Here is a 15452-nt window from a genome sequence, read left to right as displayed (position 1 = left end):
GTCCGGATCTGAGGGTCTACTCGGCACGACCTGGAGGCGTAGATTCTGGTGCGGACCCGGCGGTGGCCAAGGCAACGGAAGGGAAGAGGGACACCGGCATAAGGAAGTGGGAATCCTACATCATGCCGGTTTTCAGGGTCTTGTATTCGAGTATGGTGAGCCCGACCAGGGAGCTGGGTAGGGTTTTGACGGATCTGGCGCTCAAAGATGGTGAGAGGTTCAAGGACGGACCTGGAATTAGTGGGGAGGGGAGGACGGTTGGCAATGTGGCGCTGAGGAAGATGGCTGGTCTGTGAGGACTGGTGAGGAGAAATTCGACGAAAGGGTGGCCCAGGCGTTCGTGCGGATATGAAATAACTTACGTCAAGTTGGGAGCACTTTGAGAAAGCCTGGATCAGTGACAACCGGATACGGTGATCTGCATGTAATACTAATGAAGTATAGCGTGATGCTAAAGTACTCCCTTATGTATAGCGGAATCCGCCTCGGGTGTATCCCCTTGAACTCGAAGACTCCGGAGGCTTGTCCGACATAATTCCCTTCCAGGTTCAACCCAGATTCACGCGTTTCCATCCACCACGAGAACTGTTGCTTAGAAGCCGCTGCTTGTCCTCATGTACCCTTCAACCAAAGCCCCCAGGGTATTGTACCATGCGGAGTCTCTTTAAGCGTGGGCGCTAGACTTTGACCTGTTGGGTCGTAGCCTGTGAGAAGGGAAGGTGGGGTCCCCATGTAAAAAAGCAGTACGAGATATTGTTCCGCACCGGTTGTAGGTTTGAGCTGCCGGCGCTGGACGAAAGAAAGTCTTCGGCTGCCTGGATGAAGCAACGCCGTATCGTTCCTGACTTAGTCTTGTAAGTGCGAAGTCTGGTTTGTTCACTGCATCGTACTATGAGCTGTGTTGATGAACACTCGTATGGACGTTTCAAGAGCTTTGCTCGGTTGGAGTCGAGACACAGGTGCCTTTGATAATAAGATTCTTGCCCTGTCGCACCGTAGTGCCTCAATGCTAATCCTGCGTTGGCGTATATACAGAGCTGCCTTGGCATTTGCAAGGAATATGTAATATCGAGTCGCTGGGAGGATACCCATGCGTCATGCCGTCCGCGGCAGCTTAGACTTCCCACTTCCAATATGGGTAGAGTGAGAGGACAGCTACATGAGCAAGCGCCAAGCACCGAGTATCAAAGCAGCCGTGCCTGTACATACACCCCTGTCGCGAAGTCAGCTTCCGGAGCAAAACGTGAAGCAGATGGCAGGCCCAAGATGAGCAAAGGGAAGATACTCACATTAACCACTGGAGCGTCGAGAATTTCACTGCCTCGACCCGTTCTCTCAACCCAGCCACTTCTTGCTCAATTCTTGCTTCCGTTTCCTTGATCCGCATCTCCTGGCCGTTTGCTTCCTCTCTTATACGACCCTTTTCCAGATTGAGATCGAGTCTGACAGATGCCTGTGTCCGGGAGATTTCGTCGCGTAAGCGGCTGGACAACTTTGCCAAATCGGAGCTTAAACGCTCATGTGATGATCGAGTTAGCTGTGTCTCCGTGGAGTCGGAATTCATGAGCTCCGATCGCAATTTGGCAAAATCCACTTTCTGTGTGTATGCACTTCTTTCAGCATCTGCATCACACCCGAATCAGCTGTTCCTCTTTGCAAAGCACGGTATGTTTGGAGTACACACCCTCTTTCAGCACCATCGTTCTGGTCAAATTCTGAATGCTCTCCTCAATCACATCGTTCAGCACTCGCATCATTGCAACTGCCTGTTCTTCGCTAAAGCCCTCACCCTTCAGCCTTTGCACGAATTTGAGCGTGTCAAAATGATGATCTTTCTGGTGTGACCGTGAGGTTGAGAAGGCTCTCTTTGCAGGTTTGAATGTTGCAACATAAACGCCATTGTGACGTATAGGGGGGGCATTCGCTGGCACAGGAATCCGCTGAACACTTGGCCGTTCAAACTTGGCTGGTCGTTGATGGGTAATATGCGCCAGCTGGGGGGAAGATATTATATTAAGGGGGCGTATCTGCGGTAGTCGATGTAGTGGTGGAGGAGCAGGTCTATTGACATGCGTGCGGACCTTGGGAGTCAGCTGCGATGTCGCACCTTTGGCAACAACTTGCGACCAAGTGATCCTCGGCAGGAGGAAACGCGGAATTTCTGTGACTGCTCTATGGTTTGCCATCACTGTGGATGTATCGAAGAAGTGGGGATGGGAACAACAGCAGGCAAAATAACTTGGGCCCTACTAATGCAGGGAATGTCGGCCATTAGAGGTCCGATGCCAAGCGCACCCCAAAAAAAGATGGAAGCATTCATGCTCGAACAGCCACAGTAAGAAACGAATTCCTTATATTCCATACTGGAAAAATAACAAAAACCTCGAATCTCCGAACTACCAGCCACATTAATCTGTGGTGATAGGCCATGAGATTCAGGAGAAACCCTCTTAAGAGGATTTTTTGGGTTTGGACGTGTCAATGAGCCTGAGGCAACTGTCAACACCGTTGGTTATCTACGAGTCACACAAATCCGGGTACGATTCCGATTACGATTTGCTATATAGTGACAGCTTAGACCGGGTGTTAACCAACTACACCATATGGGCTGAGTTGGTTGTTGGTGTGAATTAAAATTAATAAACTATATTGTGTGTTCTTTGGTTTTGTGTTTTGGGTGGGGAAACACAGATACAATCTCGCCACAAGAATCCTTGATGAGATGAAGAACTAGGGTGTTTGACGCGTACACGTGTGATCTCTGAGGTATCCTGGTTGGCTGTGTTTGCTGAAAATTCATTCGGCTACTGATGCTCCCTTTTTGTTTTCTAATATGGACCTGTGTGCGCCACTGCTAACTATGAAATGCAACATGCTCGCTCGTCACAGGTCAAAGAGCTCCTTCAAGACCTTCATGGTATCTTCTGGTCCCTTCACAGTGTGCCCTGTCGTCCTCGGATCTGAGAAGATCTCGTAATCGTTCCCACCTTGAGAAGTCATGTCGCCAAAGAAGTGAATCGTTTTGTAGTTAATACCAGAGAGACCCTTCTTCGTGTCTGCCTCTGCTTCCAGATGCTGCAGACAATATGTCTTGTCCCACCCTTGCGGAAATACATCAAATGAAATCTGGCCACCAATGGAAAATGTCAAGCCCAGGTCGGGAAACTCCTTTCGTAGTGCTTCCACCATCTTTTTTCGGCACCCACTCTCCTTGTCCCATTTGTTGAATTCGTCTCGTTCCTTCGAACTTGCATTCCTGCCAACAGGGCTGACATTGATCATCCCGGTCCGAAACTCCACAAATGTCCCCCGCATTGCTGGCAAACCTTCCAATCCAGAGATGTATCGTAGACAGAATTTGACAAGTTTTTGATATTTCTCTTCTCCGAGCCATTGGATAAAAGAGTTCGAAGGTAGAGATTGGCCCAAACGAAAAGCGGTCAAGCCGTTCTCGGCGAAGCAGAAATCAAAAAGCGTGGTCACGGGAAGAGAGGGTGTGCCCAACTGTTCTTGTTGTTTTGGCAGGTCACTACCCGAAATCTTGGAACATTTAGCTTGTCGTGGGAAGCGGTTTCATCTATAGACTTACATATCCAATTGCGCACTTGTGTCGGAGTGCAGAGAGTAGCTTCAGCATTTCAGCTGACACAGACTTTCTTGCTGGAGTGAGAGTGTCATCAACATCAAACAAGCATACTGTCTCTTTGACTGGTCGATCTTTGAGATCAGGATAAAGCTCAGCCATATTTAGAGTCTTCAGGAATGTAAAGAAAGACGAAGTGTAAGAAGTATTCGGGGCGCCTATTCAGCACTAAGCAGACTTGTGAAGATGTTGCATAGAAGACACGAATTTGAGATTCATGTTTCCAATGGAGATGTGGCCTCAAAATTCTGAGTCATTGGGCAGGGCAAGCCAGGAACTACTGAATCACGTCAAATGCAAGGGACTTTGTCCCATAATCTTATTTATAAATCCTCCAGTGGCCCGTCACTCAACATTGCCCATGAAGAAGAGTTGATGCTCACTGATCACTGAAATGAGGAAGCAGACTTGGAGGTGATTATTAAGTGCACATCGGAATGTTTCATATACTGCTTAGGTCGTTGTTGCACTACTCTAAAATGTCACCTTGATTCCTATGCCAGAATCGCCCTATGCTATCGCCAAAACTGACCTCACTCAAGGCCAATTCCGTTTCCAGACCAGAGGACTTGCTGTATTAGCCCACGCAATGAATAAGGCGACCTGAGCCATGGTTATGCAGCCCTGCTCTAAGCCTTCACGTGCCTGTGCCGGCCCTCCGTGTCTTGTGGGATCCCAGATTTGTCCATGTTCTAACCCTCAAGACCAATTTTGCCTTTCCCAGTGCCTAGTTTTGGATCCTGGAGCCCTGGCGGTAGTTATCAGCCCTGTTTCAACCTGAGTTATTCCCCTAGGTTACCACCAACTACTACCCTACCTATTCAACCTACCGAGAAGTTTCACACTACGAGCTACGGAGTGAACAGAATTCATATCCTCGAAACAGTCTTTGGCCTTTAATAGAGGATACGGAGACTAAACATACCATGGTATTATGAAGCCTTAACAGATAACTCTCTAGGAGATCAAGATGTCAGGGCCGGACACACTTGAGAAAGAATAAGTCAAATTAATGAGTCTGATCTTAGTGGATTAGCTAAAGCTTCGTCATGCAACTGATCCAAAGTTTGCACTCCTTAAAAGAACGAATATTAAGAAAAGGCTTCGACTCTGCTTCGGTTCCGTGTTGCCTTACCAGATCAGATACTTACTTCCACAACTTTTTATGGGATGAGGAATAAATAGGGGATTGTCTTCGAGCCAGTTTCATGGGAGGAGTTTGATGTGCCTAAACCGACAAGGCCAGCTGGTGGAGTTTGAGTTCGTGCTTGTGAAAGAGAATGACTCGAATGGTGGCGGCTCAGGCAAAGGAGAGATCGAGATATTGCATAAGATCGCATAGGGCGAGGAGGATGGTGGAATGGAGAGTGCAACTTTGTTGGTCAAGCTTTGGCCTCAGATGAGAATTTCTATCTGCACCTAGATCAGATAAATCTGACAAATAAGATACCGAAAAACGTAAGATCATCTTTGTGCTTAAAGCTGAATCAAAGATAGATATAGTCCAGTGCTCGCCAGAGACCCTTTAACTACCTAGTATTTTAGAAAAAAACATATGCATCATGTCCGTATCCTCTTATGACCTTTACCTTCAGCCCCAGGGTCGTCTCCCGAACCTCTATTGTCAACAGAGATGATACATCGGAGGGCTTCGGTTTCCAGGGCGTCCGCCGCGGAGATCCGAGTTCTTGGATCTCTAGAGAGCATCTGTCGTAGGATAGATTTGACTTCAGGGGTTAGATGCTCATTATTCATGCGTGCCAGGTAGGTTTCGACCTCGTTCGAGGAGTCAAGGGTTATATCGTCTCCCAACACCAAGGGCGGTAGCATAAGAGCTGATAAGTCGACACGGCGTACGCCCATATATCGGCCTATTACCATATGCTGGGGCATCGGGCTTATTGTGATTGAGGTCCCAAACTTCTGGAGTCAGATAACAAAGAGTACCCTTATAGTAATCTCTTGAGGTATTGCCCAATATGGCATGTCCGAAATCGGTAACTATAGCTCCTATGCATAACTCTAATCGAGTGAAAATATGCTATTTCCTGAAGGATTTGCTGGGAGAAGAGGAGACGTCCTTCCGTATTGGTGCCAGAGGTGCTTAAATGACCGAAGGTATTTGCCACCAGCGGTTTATTGATTAGATGGGCTTCGTCGACCCGGCAGTCTGTTGGAGGTTCACGACCGTCTGCACCAGTCACTATGTCATCAACCAGGCGACAAACGTTCGGCTTTCGGTATTCATTAGGATTACCGACATCACCTCACATATGGGGAAACCTTACATAAGGTTTGTGTTTTGTATCTCATGCAGCATATCTATCTCGTAGGATATGTCTAGCATTGCTTGCGTTTCTGGTCATCCTTTTGATTGCCACCAAAGCGCCAGTAGTTCATGCACTCCATTCAGCACTGTGCAAGTCGATCCGAACTCGAATGCAAGTTTCACGAATTAATCGTGAAACTCGTAATCATGGCTAGACGGTGTTGGGCTGAGATCGAAACTTTCCAAACGTGAGATTCGGAGTGTTGAATGGCGCGTAAATCTCTTGCACGGCTGTGGACCTCGCTTGGCTCCTGGATCTGTAAGTTGCGTCAATTCCTACGCTCCTGTCTATCACCAGTTAGCAGGTGTGCAGTGATATAGTTTCATAGCGCAAATGCTTCCAGTCTCCGGTGGTGTAAAGGTAGCATATATCCTTGTCGAGAAGTTTCGCAACTCGGATATGATCTGAGTTCAATTCTCAGCTGGAGAGTATCCATTCATTTTTGCACTTTGTAAGGAGCTCTGATCAGTGTATAGGAACCAATCACTCTGTGATTGGACAAGCAGACAAGAGGATTTGCTGTGAATGGTTTTCAACAGCTTTGAGCATTCTGCTCGAGCGAGTACGAACTCGCGGTCTAGGTCCTTCTTGATTTCACCTTGTCTTCAGCTCCCGCGACCACTGTAGACGCTTGAGTCACAACCCGCAGACTTGTCATGTTGAGGCATCATGCAGTTTTTCTGCCCCCTGCCCCCTGCCCCCTGCCCATCGTCTCACTCGTTACTATTGTAAGAGAGTAGATATTTTTGGCTCTTAAAGATAGTTGTTTGACAAGAATAAACGAAATACGCATTAAGAGCAAACCATACTTTAGCAAGCAATTTAGGTCATCCTCTTACCGGTGCACCGACCAGTTTCCAGCTCCTTTTTTTCTTGCTCCTGGTCTTGCATCGCTGAAGGCTCCACTAAGGTCGATCTTGACTTGGAGCAGAAACCTTTGCTGCGTCGTTTCACGTCATCCCTCTCATTGAAGATGGCTTTTCACCCAAACAATACCCAGGCAGTCGGTAGGACTCAGGCACTACTGGATGCCTCCATCTGATGCAAGATTGCGGGTTCCTTGTGTTACTCGGCATTGTCTCTGATGCATTGCCTGCTCTTAAGAGCTATGGGCCGCTGCTTCTTCATTTTCCTCGCCATTGTGTTGTCGTATTTGGCCCGCAAAACTACAATGCTGCAAGTAGTTCGCTTCACTGATCATGTACCCCTTTTCCTGGCCGTGCAAGACCTTTTGGTGGTAGGATGTAGACTGCTCGCACAACTTCAGCCGCTGCAGGCCATAGACCCTTGCGGAGATGGTTAAGTAAGTCCAGACTACTGGTAAGTCACATCGGAGCACAGTCTGCCTTGGCACTCCACTCTTATGACGTAGTACTACTAACTTGGTATAGATACTCGTAGTAGCATCGTATCAGCTCAACCTGACCTACTTCCGGACGAGGCCACTGGCATTGACGTTCGGCACACTCTATCCAAATGTCTTCCGAAGTGGATCCCCTTCTGCCACGCAACCAGCCAGCTCCAGAAATATCTGGCTATGGATACTCAAAGCCTAACGACTTTATAAATGTGAATTATGAATCAACCCCTCCATCATATCGAAATGATAACGGTCAGGAGGAGAATGAGGAGAACGATGGTACCGAGTCAGTAACCTCCAATAGATCCGCTCTTAGCACAATATGCAGCATCTTCACCTTTGGCGTCCTTTTCGCGTTCATAGCTTCTATCGCACTCCCGCTGGGTGGCAATGGAGGAAACCGTCAGCCTTCTCCTGAGCCTGTACCTGGCCGTCCATCATCCACCATCAATGAACGGGTCGACAAGATATTGAACGGGACACCTTTGATCGACGGCCACAATGACCTGGCGATCTTCCTTCGCTTTGGCTATAAGAACCAGATCCACACATCGAAGTTCCGTGATAAGTTTGAGAAAGGCGGAATGGAGATGCATGTGGATCTTCCTCGTTTGAGGAAGGGCAAGGTTGGGGGTGCTCTCTGGAGTGCATTCGTTCCGTGTCCCGCAAATGCGTCTTATGACTTCTCCGACAGCGTATATGGACAATCGGTTTCGACCACCCTTTCGCAGATAGACCTTATCCGACGTATACAAACATATTACCCAAAGATCTTCATACCAGCCACGTCAAGTCCTACTGATGCCCTGTACTTGTTTCATCAAAACCACTCACTCGTCTCGCCCATATCCATTGAAGGTCTCCATCAAATCCCTCAGACCTCCCCGTTCACCACCTTGCGCCTCTACCACAGTCTCGGTGTTCGTGCTGCGACTCTCACCTGGAACTGCCATAACGCCTTCGCCGACGCAGCCCTCATTCCTTCTAACGACACTGGACTAACGGTTCCTGCTCCGCCTTATCGTAATGGTCTTACAGCCGCCGGCCGACAAGTGATCAAGGAGATGAACCGTCTCGGCATACTGGTCGACCTCTCCCATACCAGCTACTGGACACAGAAAGCTGTGCTCTCAAACAATACATCCCTGGCACCGGTCATTTTCTCTCACTCTTCGGCGTTCACCATCTGTCCACACCCCCGAAACGTACACGATGATATCCTTGACCTAGTCAAAGCGACAAATTCAATCGTGATGATTAATTTTGCATCAGCGTTCATCTCCTGTTCCCCACCTCCGAACTCCAGCGTTCTTCCGGATTTCTATCCCAGGAACAATACGCTGCATCAGATTGCACGGCATGTCGTCTATGTAGGTGAGAAGATTGGCTATGATCATGTCGGGTTTGGTAGTGACTTTGATGGTACGCTCTTAACACCAGAGGGGATGGACGGAGTGGACAAGTTTCCGGATCTGGTCGCGGAGCTGTTAAGGATGGGTGTTACTGATGAGGATGTAGCGAAAGTGGTAGGTGGGAATATTCTTAGAGTGTGGCAGGCTGCGGAAGATGTTAGTGCGAGGATGCATGAGGATGGTGTGTTGGAGTTGGAAGACGAGGTACCGGATTGGAAGGTTGATTGACAGCGGAAAATCATGTAAAAGAAAGTCAGGATGGGATGGACAGGTAAGAAGAAGTCAGCCTGGGCTTCTCATTGTACCTGAGCTGTCAGGTCCACTCTACAATGCTTGGTGACCCTCTACGGCTTCGAAATCGCTCTGCTCTCCTCGCCGACTCATCAGCAGCTCTTCAACCTTGAGCGACGGATCGCTTGTTCTCCATGCCGTCCATCCATGGCGCCTGAGTCGCAATCCTGTTCAGCGAAAGAAAGCTGCGCTCGGTTCAATACTGTCGCTATGCCCGCTGACCAGCTGCCTAGTCTGATGTTCCTCGTTCGCTCGAGGCAGAGGTGGCGTAAAGCAGCTCCCCAAGTCTATCAGGAGACAGCACTCGTATCGTCTCTTCGGAGGGTCCCAACACTCACTCACTTCCTCACCGGCTATGCACCAGCGATATTATCCACCAGGGTGATGGACAGGCTGACTTGCAGCTCAGTTTTCTCTGTCGACTCTGGGCCAGCATCGAGTCGAGAGCCGACTCTTTGGTCCAATCAAGGAGGAACCTGTACTCCAGGCCCAGAGATACTCTCCTAGAGTGATTGCTCTGCTGCATTGCTTTGCCACACGTTTTGCTCGTGCTTCGTCTGTACACCTGAATTTCCTCTTGGGGGAACAAGGTACGCTGCGTACCAAAAACGGACAGGCTTGCTTGAAGCTTATCGAAGTGAGGGTGGGTACGAGCACGGTGGCCTCTTAGTGAACCAATTCGTCGCTAGCTCTTAAGAGAAAGGCGAGGAGGCTACTGTTCGAGACTCGGGTTGGACGCGAGCGATAGAATGATGTCCATGGGGCTCTTATATCACATCAAGTAGGCTCAATGATCAGGGGAATACGATTTAAAGGTGGGTGAAAGGCATTTCAGGCAGGCAGCCTTTGTACCGACAGCGGAATACAAGCATCTTCAAGACCGGCAAATCATCATCTACTGTTCCGAGATCCTCCGTTTATTCGCATTCCGCGTGAAAAACAGAGAACATTTATATAGAGGGGTCCGACCTCATGACCGTGCCGCTCATTCCCGCGGCCTCGAACGCAGAAGTCATGAAGTCCCTCTCTGATCCAACACGCCAACCAACCTCTCCAACACGCCGTTAAACTCCCTGACCCTCTCGAGCAAACCGCCACCCACCCTCCCACTAACCCCTTCCGCCACCGTCCGCAATTTCCACTCCAAGCCCTCATCCCCCACCTCCTGCTGCTGCCGCTGTCCCCTCTCAACCTCCAATTCCGTCCGAAACAGCATCTCGCTCAGCTCCCTGACCCCGTTCAGCTCTCTTCCCCTCTCCTCCTTCCGCCTCCTCACCTCATCCATCCTCACCGCAACCCTTTCCCTCTCCCGCCGCACCTCCACCCATCGAGCCTGCATCTCGCTCTTCTCCCGCGCGGACTGTTTGAGCCGTGCTTCCAGGGAGAGACGGTGCTCGACTGCAGTCGAGAGGGTGAAGAGGCGCGTTTCGAGTTCCGAGGCGAAGGCTTGGAGGGCAGTGCGCTTGCGTTTGTGGGTTGCGCGGCTGGTGGTGTTGCTGGGGCCTTCTGCTGTTGTGTTTTTGGTGGCGGTGCTGCCGCTGCGGATGTTGTCGGTAGCGGCTTCGATGTCTTCGCGGCAGAATTGGGCGAGCACGTCTACGCAGTTGGGGGTTGGACGGTCGGGAAATTTGGTGGATTTCTGTTGCTGTTGGCCCGGTCCGGTGTCGGAGTTTTCGGCTTCGTGTTCGGCATCGGGTTCTTCGGTGATGGTTGGGAGAGCGGAGGTGTTGGTCAGGCGGTGGGTGAGGATGGGGAAGGCGGTGGATTTTTTCTTGCGCCGGCTGGATTTTGAGGAGGAAGCGGAGGAGCGGCGGCGGTTTGTGACGGCTTTCCTTTTCCTTGCAGGCTTTTTGGCTACGGTCTTTGGTGTTGGAATTGCTGGTGAGGTGGGTTGCAGGTAGGTTTCGTCGTCGTCTTCGTGGTTGGCTTGGTAGAAGCTGTCGTCGGAGGCGGGATGGGCGTGTGGTGTTGACTGTGCTTGGTGCGGACTCGGAAGGTCGGATTGCGCTTGCTGTACGGAGGTATCGCTTGATGGCTGTAATGTATCGGGGGAGACTCTTGGTGCCCCTGATTGTTGTCTTGGGGTCTTAATCGAACTCCGCTTTTTCTTGATATTGGCCAACCGAGAAGCCGGCGTCTCTGCTTGACCTTCAGTAAGAAGAGTTGGGTCGATCACGTCGCGGTGTTCCATTCCGTCTTCATTGAACGTGGTGTCGTCCAGGACTGCCACCAACTCCATGGTTGTGTCTGGTAATTCCCCTTGCGCAGTCATCAATGACATGCCTTCTGTATTTTCATCTAGAGACTCGTCGTCGCTATCCTCCAGCACCGCGACCAAAACCTCATCCCCAGAACCCACATCTCCTGCATCCGACAACAGCGAAACGTCATCAGATTGACGACTCGAGCTTCTTGAGGCACGGCTCTGCTGGCTTCTGATACTAGATACTCCTGTCCTCGATATCTTCCTCGACAGAACCGACCGTGGAGTCTTTTCGGGACGATTCCCAGGGACTGTATTCTCCTTGTTTGCTCCGGGGCTGCCTCCAGCCGTTGCTCCTGGACTTTTACCACTCGCTTCGTGCTGTGACTGCTCTGCCACCTCTGCGATCTCAATCGGAAGGGTAGACGATGGTCTACGTGACGTAGACCGATTCACAGAAAGATTCGAGGTTGAAGCATGCGATGTTGCTGGTGTAATCAGCTGTGCATTATCCTGCTCCATGGACAACCTCCTCCTCTTTCGTGACCCCGTCTCTGACTCTTCCAGTGGTCCATCGTATATATCCGGTCGCAATTGCGCTGATGTCTGGACAGAGTTTTGGCCCAAGGAACTTGCATTATTCGCTGGGTCTGGTCCTTTTGATGGTGTTCTCGAAGGCCTTCTCAGTGCACCCCTCGCAGTCAGGGGTGTTCTCGATTGACGCCTCTGAGAGGCAGGCTGTGGTATATTTCGCGCTGATCGTCCTGGAGTGGGATCGAAGGATATCCCGAAGTCGACAGCATTAATTTGACGCGTTCTATCACTTGTCAGTGCTCGAGCCAACCGCGGTTGGAGGACATACTTACCCAGCTCCGCGCTGGCGCATTCGCAGTCGCTCTTGACGAGTTGAGGGATCCATGACGCGACAATATCCGAATACTTACGATACGGTGAATCCGTGTCAAGAGGCCATTATTTGGACATTATGTGGTTGTCGATGGTGAGTTCCCTCCGTTGTTGTCATATCTCTGTTTAGCTTAGCGCAAGGTGCGGGCGGAGGGGAGTGGCGCTAACTGCTTGGAGTAGTACTAACTAGTACAAGTTGGGCGGAAAGACATGAGTCTTGGCAAGCTCGGGATTTAAGATCTGTGCCACATTAACCTATCATGCAGTATCGGGAACAAGAAGAAAACGTGAAGATCCAAAGCTATCAGATGCTTTTAGCAGCCTTCCATCGCCCTGTGAACCTCTGGGCTTGATCTGAGATGATCACGTCGGATTCATATCGTTGAGGATGAATATGAGATGCGTTGATATCTTCCTTGACTACGAAGAGGCCTGGAGAACACGGATTATCCACGGAAACGATTGCGTGAAAGATGCGACCTCGATTCCATTGGCGACATTGATTATTCCTCAGTGGCTTGGCAGAAGCAGCAAGCTCAATCAAGATGCACACCATGATCACTGGTGCAACGAATAAAAGGAAGACGCCCAGACAATGTGAACTAGACAAATGGCAGCACCACCATACATAACGCGGCGGTAGTGGCATTGCGGATGTGGCCATGGCAGAAGATCAGAAAAGACGAATGAAAAAGTAATAGGACCAGAAGAAGAGAAGGATCATTGGCCTGCCTTTGCTGCACACACTTCGAGAGGGTGGTGTCGTCATCCTTTCCCTGTCCGCCAGCATGAGAATTTTGAGGAATACTGGCAAGACGTTGCCTCCAGTAGAGCATGTCTTGGGTCTGCTGAGGTTAGTTACAGCTCAAGCAGCTTCTCATTGTTCCCTTCTGCTCTTGCGAACATGTTGTGTGAAAGTACGACAGGACGCTCAACCTTGACGATCGATAGTGGAAGGGGGCCACATCCATCAGCAAGCTATACAAGCCTGGTGTCCGCAGACTTAGGGTATGAGCTGTGCAAATACACAACGGATTACAAAAGGCTTTGGGAGGGTGTTGGGCTGGACGAAGCATATGACCAAGATCTGCTCGGGGAAGACACTCAAATGTGGTATTATTCTTTTGACCGAAAGGTGAATGTGTGTGGCAGTGGTAAATATCAACTGGACAGGACGGGTGTTTCAAGAGGAAGCATGCTCTTGATAACAAGGTGCCAAACTGGTTTGTCTCTTTACGCCGTTCCCCAGCTACCAGTATTATGCATCCTGCCTCTCTCCTAAAATATTCCACATCCTTGAATGTGCACAGATGATTCAACTGCACCTCTTGTGTGGCATGTACTACCATTTTTAGCACTTACTAATCTGAGCACATGCTGTTGTCTATCGTGGTCCTTGGTTCCAGTATGTACTTCACTTCACCTCCCACCCGTCAGTTCCAGTAGCTGGGTCTTCGGATCCACTGCATATTTGCCACATCAGACTGAACTGCTCATCCTCTGTGTCTTTCTACGCTACCAACGAGCCTATGATGGCTTTCAGTTTTCCCCATAGGGGCGAGCTTCGTGCAACAAGTTGCTCACTCAAGATTCGCTTTGCCTGTTGTCGTTGTCACTCACAGAAGCTCCGTTGTGCCAGGAAATCTGGCCAATTCACTTGTAATCGACGTGTCAAACGTGGAGATTCATGCAAATTCAGTCCCAGTGCACCTCGGATCTCATTGCAACCCTTTGACCCTGCTGCATCGAGTCGAGGGCTTTGGAACAATCAGGTTGGTTTCTGCTCTCCTTTACATGGCTCTTGCTGCTGTCTTGCTACCCGGTTGCTCTCTTCTTCTCGGATATCTAGTCGCGATAACGTCTGTTGCTTATAGAGACCATGAATCTGGATCTCTTACGACTTCATAAAAGTCAACATTTTTGAGCAGCTCAGTCTTGAGTGGCCTGACTCTCTATGCCAGCCGCCCAGTGCACGTCCGTTGATTCACCATGTCTCTGCCAGGCCATGACGACAATGACAGCGCTGTGGACTCGGCTACTTTTCTTGCTACCGCCATCAGAGAGCTGGCCAGTCTGAATGTGACGCTCTACGAGCACGCTGCCAAAATTCCTTCCCTGCCCATGGCAGACGCTAATTCTCCAGAGAAAGCATCGGGTGGTGCACGTAGCTCACAGAGAACGACTCTCTTTGCTATCGATGAGACTTTCCATCCTATCGAGAAACTCATTGATGGTGTCAATCTCTTCTCTCATGCAGCAACCAATACACCAGCAAGATCTTCAACCAGCACAAAGCCATTGGACACTGATCAGGGCATGATGATCTGTCATCTGCCCCTTGCACCCAACCGCTTGGTATGTTGGTTCGTCACTAGCTGGAACTAGCTCGAGACCATCTTCCGCTTCCCCCTTATACGTAGACGAAGCAACCACATTGATGATCCTCTCCTGCTACTGTCGCCTGACGGACATCTATGTGTCCATCTTCCAAAAGATGCAAGCGTGCGTCAACTACCCGAAATCACCCATGATCGACCAAGCATGATCGACCAAGACCATGTCGTCGTACTTTCACGCCTTCAAGTGGGTTTGTGCAGGCCTCCCGCCATTCACGTTGAGTCAGATACATCCATGCCGTCCTCAACCACCTCCGTGTACATGCTGACGACAAGGATGGTTTCACTTACAATTTACAATCAACTCGTCGAGGCGATGAGACAGGGATCTGCTCTCAAGATCCTGCCCGGCGCAGTGACCAAGAGCAGAATCTACCGGTCCAAAGCGAGAAGGAAGATGAAGATGTTGCACCTCAAGAGTCCACATGACTGTCACAGTCCAGTTTCGGGAATATGGTCCATCACACTATAACGAGCCGAACCGAAAAACTGTCGCAGACCATCCAAACTACTAGGAACATGCTACAGCATTTTTCTCTCCACTCAGATTGAGGCTATTGTTACGCCGCTGTTTCTGCACCGGGTAGTACCACAGACAAAGATTTAAAGCATAAAAGAAGCATCATAATTATTCTCCTGAGATATAGTATCCTACTGTCAGCCGGCTAGAAACATACATTGTGGTGTAAAGTCGAATTCATGGTGACAAAATCGACGTGACAATTCATGGCCAGGAATGCCTTGCTATGTCTCATTGATCTTCAAGATGTCAAAATGCCATCTTCGGCCCCACATCTTGGCGTTCTATCCTGCGCCCTAAATCGAATCGTCAAACACGTTATCCCCTCCGTACCTGAACAGGGGTGTAGAATGTGCCAATTAGCGCTGTCGATCACTGCGGGGAGGCTCAA

General features: G+C 49.8%; 6 protein-coding genes across 6 annotated transcripts; 2 read left to right on the top strand and 4 right to left on the bottom strand.

Moving 5' to 3' along the window:
* Window positions 1–1285: 1285 nt before the first annotated feature.
* On the bottom strand, window positions 1286–2186 carry EPUS_07557 (uncharacterized protein; the record flags this gene model as incomplete). Its single annotated transcript, XM_007803795.1, has 2 exons — window positions 1286–1623; window positions 1685–2186. 2 exons carry the CDS (start codon window positions 2184–2186, stop codon window positions 1286–1288), a joined length of 840 nt encoding a protein of 279 aa, XP_007801986.1.
* Window positions 2187–2883: 697 nt separating this feature from the next.
* EPUS_07556 (Phosphomannomutase) lies at window positions 2884–3745 on the bottom strand (the record flags this gene model as incomplete). Its single annotated transcript, XM_007803794.1, has 2 exons — window positions 2884–3540; window positions 3590–3745. The coding sequence occupies 2 exons, from the start codon at window positions 3743–3745 to the stop codon at window positions 2884–2886; spliced, it is 813 nt and encodes a 270-aa protein (XP_007801985.1).
* Window positions 3746–5203: 1458 nt separating this feature from the next.
* On the bottom strand, window positions 5204–5536 carry EPUS_07555 (uncharacterized protein; the record flags this gene model as incomplete). Its single annotated transcript, XM_007803793.1, has 1 exon — window positions 5204–5536. One exon carries the CDS (start codon window positions 5534–5536, stop codon window positions 5204–5206), a length of 333 nt encoding a protein of 110 aa, XP_007801984.1.
* A 1913-nt stretch (window positions 5537–7449) lies between these two features.
* EPUS_07554 (uncharacterized protein) lies at window positions 7450–8973 on the top strand (the record flags this gene model as incomplete). The annotated part of the gene is made up of 1 exon (XM_007803792.1): window positions 7450–8973. One exon carries the CDS (start codon window positions 7450–7452, stop codon window positions 8971–8973), a length of 1524 nt encoding a protein of 507 aa, XP_007801983.1.
* Window positions 8974–10048: 1075 nt separating this feature from the next.
* On the bottom strand, window positions 10049–12158 carry EPUS_07553 (uncharacterized protein; the record flags this gene model as incomplete). The annotated part of the gene is made up of 2 exons (XM_007803791.1): window positions 10049–12056; window positions 12106–12158. The coding sequence occupies 2 exons, from the start codon at window positions 12156–12158 to the stop codon at window positions 10049–10051; spliced, it is 2061 nt and encodes a 686-aa protein (XP_007801982.1).
* A 1976-nt stretch (window positions 12159–14134) lies between these two features.
* On the top strand, window positions 14135–14970 carry EPUS_07552 (uncharacterized protein; the record flags this gene model as incomplete). Its single annotated transcript, XM_007803790.1, has 2 exons — window positions 14135–14500; window positions 14818–14970. 2 exons carry the CDS (start codon window positions 14135–14137, stop codon window positions 14968–14970), a joined length of 519 nt encoding a protein of 172 aa, XP_007801981.1.
* Window positions 14971–15452: the final 482 nt, after the last annotated feature.

The sequence above is a fragment of the Endocarpon pusillum genome, assembly GCF_000464535.1.
Source record: "Endocarpon pusillum Z07020 unplaced genomic scaffold scaffold2726, whole genome shotgun sequence".
NCBI lineage: Eukaryota > Fungi > Ascomycota > Eurotiomycetes > Verrucariales > Verrucariaceae > Endocarpon > Endocarpon pusillum.
This window is presented reverse-complemented; position numbering and strand designations above follow the sequence as displayed.